Below are 8,201 nucleotides of genomic sequence, written 5' to 3' on the forward strand. Positions count from 1 at the left end.
AGGAATTGAATGATGAACTCCTTCAGAATCTCTATACTGCAAGCACAAAAATGGTAAATGTCCATTTTCGGACACTTCCAATAAAGGTTTCAAGGCAGATATTCTCTTTGCTTCCTTCTGTTTTCTCAATTCAGTTCGAACGCGTTTCTCTGCCCTTAAATCTTCCTGTAATTCTGCAATCTCCTTGTATTGTCGCTGTGATAAAGCCTTCCTACTTTTTCTATCTATGGCTTCATCAGTGATTTCTGACATCAGCAACTCAATTTCTTTTTCAATTTTATTAAGTTCATCTTTAGCAGCCAGCATAACACTGCTACTAACATAATTTCCAAAACTTTGTTCAATTAACTTCCTAGCTTCTTCCAAAGTTTTCCCTGAGGAAGGTTTCATCTCATCTGATGCGTTTGACCTATGAATGGCTTTCGCACCACCAAGAAGATTCAAAACCATTCCATATGAAGCAGTAAACTGTGAAACCAGTGGCTCAAGTCCAGCAAAAAGTACCTTGCAGCACTCTTCAGCGCCTTCATTAGGAGTTTGGACGAGGACTACATGACCACTCTCATCAATGCCTCTACGTCCAGCACGGCCAGCCATCTGAAGCAGTTCATTTGAGGTCAATAGCGTGCGCCCAGTGTCACTTCTTTTGCTGAGGGATGAAATAACAGCTGTTCTAGCAGGCATATTCATTCCAGCAGCCAGGGTTTCAGTAGCAAAAACAACCTTGACAAGTCCTCTTTGAAACAATTCTTCTATGAAGGCCTTCCACAAAGGTAGACATCCAGCATGATGGGCAGCAACCCCTTGCAAAAGTCCTTTCACAGCTGTTTCTCTGACAGCATCAGGATATTGAATGTGAAACCTCTTCAAGGCTAGTTCAACCTCTTTTGTTTCACACTCGTCTAAAAGTTTGCAATCTTCAACATATTGAACAGCTGCATCACAACCTTTCCTGCTAAAAATAAACCAAATAGCTGGTAGCATATCCCTAGACTGAAGGTGCCATAACGTATCAATTATTTGAGGAACCTGAAAAAATCAAATATTATACCCATCAAAACATGTATGCTCATTAGTAAAAAATACAGGGCACAATAGTCTTATTTTTCTAATGGAAATTAGCCCAAATGTTATCAAAACCAAACTACATATTTCAATATCCATGGTGATTGTCGGACATAAAAATGTCGTCAAGATCTCATCATATCAATGTCAAGATCTCATCATATTAATGTCAAGATGCTAAGCGGTGAAGATATATGAAATCAATTGCTACTGTGAATTTTTTTTGACATTGTTACTGCTTCTCTTCTCATATTATTTTGGGTTTAAGTACCCTTTGTACTCATTTTATTGAGTATCACTTATTTGCTGTTAAAAAAAAAGGCTACCATGAACATCATAAAGTAAAAAAACAATAAGAAAATTGATTCAGAGGCCCAACTTGTGATCGACGAATTGCATTTATGTCATTCTTTGAAAGAGAACGTTGTTCCAACATGCTATCATCAATATCATAGCTTGTGCGAGTTCCACGTTTCCGGGAATTCCTTCTTCTAAAATCATCTTTATAAGGTTTAACACCTGCAGCTTGAAGTTGTAAATAGTTGAGTGACAGCTTCCTGCATTAAATAAAAGAAGAAAGACTAAGTTTCCACTATGATTTGATTCAGTTATAAAATAATGGTAAGATTCGATATCTAGTGGTTTAAGGTTGTTAAATAATAAAAATCCATGTAGTTTATTACTATGTATGGCATCATACTTTTTTTGGAAAGACGTGTAATACTTATATATTCACTACAGCTGATATATTCATCAATTCCATTGAAATTCTTGCAGGTATCATTATAACTAGTATTCTTACATTAAGTAATGCAAATGAGTAAATAACAATCATTATCAATATCATCACTACCAGCAACAGTTATGCCCAAAGTTGTTGATGCTATTGTAGAGCCTCCACTACCCTAACCATCAGTATATTGTTTATTAAACCATAACTGTGACAACCCAATGTTGTCAATTGCAGATCGCGGAAAATTGCGGTTTAATCAAATTCTGCAATTCTATAGTGCTATAGCGCTGCAATTGCGACTATTTGACAACACTTTGTACTAATAGTGTATTGCAAAGCAATAGCAATTTGTTCAAATTTCGCTATGCTATAACAGCTATTTGACAACATAGCGACAACCACACAACATGGTATGATCAATCACTAATTATCATTACCAGCACGTCCAACACTAACCGAAATTGGACCCTTTGTTAACTATTAATGAAAATAAGCTTATGGATATCATCCCATGTCTTAATAGACCGAAAACAGAACAACTGACTTTCTGAGCAATTATTGCAGACACTACACGACATATCCATGAAGCTCAGTGCAGCCATCCACACCAACCCTAGCCCTCTAGGCCTCTACACATTCTTAATGGCTTCATGCCCTAACAATGGTAAGCATCACCTCATCTATTTATTATTAGTGTTACTGTAATCCAGTAAATGCTGGGATTACAGAGAATAGTCGCCCAATTTGAACAACCTTTCACATGTTATAAGATCAGCTAAATCTAATAACTCCATTCTCTAGATCTTATAGTTATATGTTAAGTTTTATCACAACCAGCTATTTTCAGCCCTTCCACAACCTAGGGAATTGACTAAAGTTCAACTTCAGGAATAAGAAAAAAATAAAATGAAAATGGGTGTGAAGCGAAAACAAATAGTTATAGTATAAATCTTTACCATTAAACAAGGTTTCTACTAATATAGAATATACATATAACAATTAACTGAATAAATACAATAAGGATCCTAGATATTACCTGTTCATCTGTGTTCCTTTCTCGTCAAGAAGTGGTAATAAGGAGTTCTTCATAGAGAAATGCCAAGTCAGAGGAACTGGGCGTTTCGATGATGTTACCAACTCTGTTCCACCATGAATCTGAAAGCCAAAAACATTTTGCAGAGGTAACAATCAGAATTTACCCTAGATAGACAACCAAATAAAATGAAGGAAGACGGTGTTTAATTAATATACTACTTGAATATTTCACCTTGAATTTGAAAGCCAAAAACATTTTGCAGGTACAGAGAGAATTTAGCTTAGATAGACAACCAATGAAAACGAAAGAAGACAAATTTAATTTACTAACTGAGTTCTGTCAGTGGGCACAACTCCATCAGCAAATTTAGTAAAGATGCAATGATACTGAACTCGGTAGGTTTTGTCAGCTCATGTGAGTCATATCACAAAAAGGCAACCAGAATCAGAGAAGTTCATTATCTAGGTAATTTTACATAAAATAATGTAATGTAGTCTAGTTCTTTCCCTGCAACTATTATATGCAAAATTTTCTGATAAATAAAATCTGTATACCAAGCATTGCATTAATTTGAGAACCCAGAATCACGTAAAAATTGAATATTAGATAGAATGTTTCAAATCATCCATAAGTCAATCAAGATGGTCAAATTTGTAAAGCTCTTCAAAAACAGTCTGAAGTATGGTCAATTTTCAAATCAATTATCTGAATACCTGACCAATCCAACCAGCCAACTCATCTGGATTTGCAACAGTTGCTGAGAGAGAAATAAGTTGAACTTCTTTTGGGCAATAAATAACCTGCAGAAATAAAAAACATGCATAAAAAAATAAGAGAAATCGAGCAAGCTAAGTTAGTTGCCAAAACAGTAAAGCATGAAAGACAATAAATCATGCTTACAATTTCTTCCCAAACTGTACCGCGAGATATGTCACTAAGGTAATGTACTTCATCCAAAACAATTACATCAACATTGACAAGTCCACTTCCAGAAGAAACATTACCAACACTGCATGAAAATCGCAGCAATAAAATGATGACCAAGAAAGAAATAGAGGAGCTAGTATTTAATAATATACTTAATAAAAATAAAATTTCAGGCTTGAGAATAATAATGACATTGCCATAATCAAACTACAAAAAACAAGGTCAAATGAAAAATGAGTTGAACTGGCAAGTCCACCTTCATGACCTCATATACATTGGACCTATGAAGCCCACAAACATGGATATGATACAACAGAATTGCAAGGATACAGAAATTTCTTCAAAACAAATGATACAGTACATCTTATATGTTAAGAGCAATTATACAAAAATGTACAATTTTACGTAAATGCATAATATTTATAATAAGATATTGTTATTACTACATTGGTTGATAATGATCATGATCGTAATTTATATAAATATACATGTGAAACATAGACCTATATTTTTCTCTTGTCCATATTAAAATATACTCTTCTCCTTATAAACATGTCACAAATGTATTTTTTTTCCCCTAAGCACCTTCAAAATGACACAAAAATCATCAGCTATTTATAAGTCTTGACCATCCAAAAATGTATAGCTTCTAAGTCTAGCACATCAAGTGGCAGCGTTGCCAATTTAAGAAGTTCTGAGTTCATCTATCAACTGGATCATGTATATCTTCACTAATGTCTCACAATCATATCTCTCCTCTTATATCCTAATAGAATGAATGAAGAAATATGTCATCCAATTTTTGTCTCATGTCTCAACATGATTACAAACAATTTTGGTCTCATGTCTCATGTATATCTTCCCAAAGTATTGAATTTGAAGCCATAGTCCAAATGTATCAGTCAATATTTTCCTTCAGAAAATTAAAAGAATTGGAGGATATTCCTCCTTGGATATATATATATATTTTGGAGGATCCTACATGTATCGGTATTAGATAGGGTACAATGTCAATAATAATTTTGGAGTTTATGAGCTTCATTGCAGTGAACTCAACAATTCAGAGCTATTAGTTGTTTTCGCAGGTGTCAACAGTTGTGACGACAAACCATAAAGCCGTAAGCCCATAACCGTTTTTATAGGGCAATAGCAAAAAACCAAGACACGAAGTCAAAAGTATAGGGTTGCTGCTTTGGGGACAAAAAGTCTTTTCTGTTAGATAATATATCCAAGTTTTCAATATAATGTACCTCTGATACAACATGTTACGTAATATCTCCGTAGTCATAATCAAAACCTGAGCATCCTTGTTGACGGCAGAATCACCTGTAAGAAGGCCAACATTACTGTCCCCAAAAGTCTCCCTGAAAATTCACAACAAACCATTGACAATTCAACTTCCAACTAACGTCTGGGAACTTATCTACTAGCATAAACCCATTTGAGACTATTTAGAAGAGTTTATAAAGACAACTTATGATATGGTTATAAGTTGTTTTGTTTTCATTTATTTATCTTTTGTTATAAAAATAGATTATACATAAGCATTTATATATAAGAGCTTAATTCCAAACATGGCAACAAAAAAAAAGCAGAAACAAATAAATCAAACGCAGATTCTAAGATTCGCACAAAATCTCATTAAATTGTTTGTTGCATACCGGAACTCGCGAAACTTCTGATTAGACAACGCTTTGAGAGGAGTCGTGTAGAATATTCTCCGCCCTTTAGCCACAGTCGCAATCGCCGCAGCTTCCGCAATCAAAGTCTTCCCGCTACTCGTCGGGGCTGAAACCACAACCGACGAACCTCTCAGAAAAGCTTGAATCGCTTGCCGCTAGCAAACAAAAAAAAAAGCCAAAACAAACTCAAATCCAAAATCCAAAATCCAAAATCCAAAACGAACTGAAACAAAGTAGTTAAACGAAGAGAAAACACCGAACCTGAAATTTATCGATTCGGAAATCGTAAACAGAAGCGAGTTCATCAACATCAATAATTCCAGAACCGAACTCTCTAACTTCATTACAAAGCTTCTCAACTCTCTGCCACTTGAATCCGTCATCGCGTAAAGCCAATTCATCGATTTCAAACGCTTCCACTTCGTCGGAAACCTCACCGGAAACGACGTCGTCGTATTCATCAGCCGCAACGTCTTCGTCTTCATCATCATCTTCGTCGTCGTCTTCGTCTTCTTCTTCGTCGTCGTCGAAGGCGCGAATAGTTGAGGTTGGGGTTTTGAAGGAAAAAGAGAGAGGGAATTTAAGGGAGTAAGAGAGGGAGTTATAGCGAAGGAGAGAGAATGAGAAAGCGGTTGGAGTTGGGAGGAGTGAGAAAGCGGTTGGAGTTGGGAGGAGTGAGAAAGAATGATGGTATCGAGATTGGAGGGATGATGAGAGGATAAGTTGATTGTTGGTGATGGACATGGCGGGAGATAGTAAGGTTTTGTTTTAACTAGCTTCCACTTTTCATTTTTTTATTTTTAGACTTTCGTTTAAGACTTCCATCACTATACTCAAAACGACGAGATATTTCTCCTACTTCCATCATTTTAAAATTTAGTATTGTGTTTATCTACAATTGTGTTTTTACAAAAAACAAAATTATATTTATTTCATAAGAATATTAATATTTAAAATTTGTCGTTTTATCACTAGAGTTGATTTTCGATTTTTTTTCACAATGTAATTTAGACTTACTTTTTTTTTATCAGTGTCATATATTATTTAATAAAATTACATTGTTAAATTAGTACATTCAAATCACTAATGTTCATTATTAAATATAATTCTACATCAATAAAAAATTACTTATTAATAAAAATAAGCTCCAAATTGTGAGTATAAAATTCAGCAACTTGTGAAATTGGAGATTAAAGTTTAAAATTTTAAAATAAATGACCAAAATATCAAAAAAAATTAATTAGAATACAAGAATTAAAATGTATTTAAAACTAGTTGTGTATATTTATTAAATTGTGAAAATAAAAAGATGATGATGTCAAAATTAAAAATTACCGTTCATACAAAAACTACAAAGGGAATACAACTCATACACAAATCAGTTCCATGAAATGATATTATTTGGACAAGGTTTGCATATTTTCATATTTTATTTCCTAACTTCAAAACTAACAAATAAACAGAAATAGGGCAAAGTTATTTAACTTCATTTAAAGTTTTAAACAAGTCTTTTTTTTTTTCCTTTTCAAATTAATCATTTCATTTTTAAAATGTCTATATTGTTGAATCAACTTTTGTTCTTTTTTTTTTCTTCAAAAAATACTTCAGTTTTTTTTTTGGACAAAAAATTAACTTTGGTTCTTAATTCATATATGTTACAAATTTGCATATATGATTATTGAATGATAAGCTATAAAGAACATTTCGCTATTCAACACCACAATTAAATTTTTATTTACAACAAGAATATCACAATTGTAGATAAACACTAAAAAATGGTGTTAATTTTGATGAATTAAATATTCAAATAATCGTTATAATGTGATTTTGATGTTATTTCGATGATTGAAGATGTAACTTACCTTTTTGAATAATCAAGTACAATTTTTAGTAACAAATTTGGTAGCGAAAATTGAGTAAGAATTAAAGTTGGTTCAACAATGTAAATATTTTTAAAGATAAATTACTAACTTGACACGAAAAAATAAGTAATATTTTTGAAACTTTAAATTAAATTAAAGGATCTCCGATATAGTTTTACTTAAAAAAAAATAAAAATAAAAAAGTGTGACAAATTAACAGATTAGTGAGTCTTTTAAACATGTTGTCATTGATTCAATTTTTGATCGATCATAGACTCAAATGATTAGTCCCTAAGTTTTAATTGGGATACATTGGGAACACATAAAACAAACATAAAAAAGGTGGCATAAATCTTTTTATTGAAGTTCGAATTGCAACTAATTTTATCTCGATCATTTATAATTACATTTAATCATTTCAAATCTTCATAAAATACTTCATGTCTTCTTTCAGTAGGGTTTTAGCTTATTCTTATCGGACTTGGGTGTGTATTAATCTCATTCCATCTATTTATAACCAAACTTCCTCTATATTCAATCATTTTTACTTTCATTTGAAATGATGTGATCGTAAAAGTATTTTTTTGAACTTAATCTTAATATTCCACCTATTTTCCTACAATTTTATGATGGTAAGTCCATGTCCATTATCTCATATTGTTTAACCAACTTTTTATCTTTCTAATTTTATTATTGGCTGTTTGATGGTCATCTTGTCAAGACCTATGGTCAAGTAGCAAACTAACCCTTCTTTGCCTCTCTAATATTCAACTTTGTTTACGGTAAGCTAGTTTGAGTTTTAATTTCTGCAATCGTCTCATAATCTATATGTCTCATGCAAGCTTGCCAAATAATAAATTAGCATTGCAAAACAATGAGAAATTTCTTTTTATTAA

The 8,201-nt window shown here is 32.8% G+C and overlaps 1 protein-coding gene across 1 annotated transcript in view; it reads right to left on the minus strand.

The window, feature by feature from the left end:
* LOC101502448 (DExH-box ATP-dependent RNA helicase DExH15 chloroplastic) overlaps nt 1-6,293 on the minus strand; it is an 8,102-nt gene extending 1,809 nt beyond the window's left edge. Inside the window, exons 1-8 of the mRNA XM_073365120.1 lie at nt 5,705-6,293; nt 5,423-5,598; nt 5,012-5,125; nt 3,735-3,843; nt 3,548-3,634; nt 2,835-2,953; nt 1,445-1,622; nt 2-1,029 (exon numbers count right to left, since the gene is read on the minus strand). Of these exons, the coding sequence (XP_073221221.1) occupies nt 2-1,029; nt 1,445-1,622; nt 2,835-2,953; nt 3,548-3,634; nt 3,735-3,843; nt 5,012-5,125; nt 5,423-5,598; nt 5,705-6,187 (2,294 nt within the window). The 5' untranslated portion in view covers nt 6,188-6,293. The remainder of the gene's footprint in view (nt 1; nt 1,030-1,444; nt 1,623-2,834; nt 2,954-3,547; nt 3,635-3,734; nt 3,844-5,011; nt 5,126-5,422; nt 5,599-5,704) is intronic.
* Nucleotides 6,294-8,201: the final 1,908 nt, after the last annotated feature.

Source organism: Cicer arietinum, chromosome 2 (assembly GCF_000331145.2).
Source record: "Cicer arietinum cultivar CDC Frontier isolate Library 1 chromosome 2, Cicar.CDCFrontier_v2.0, whole genome shotgun sequence".
Taxonomy (NCBI): domain Eukaryota; kingdom Viridiplantae; phylum Streptophyta; class Magnoliopsida; order Fabales; family Fabaceae; genus Cicer; species Cicer arietinum.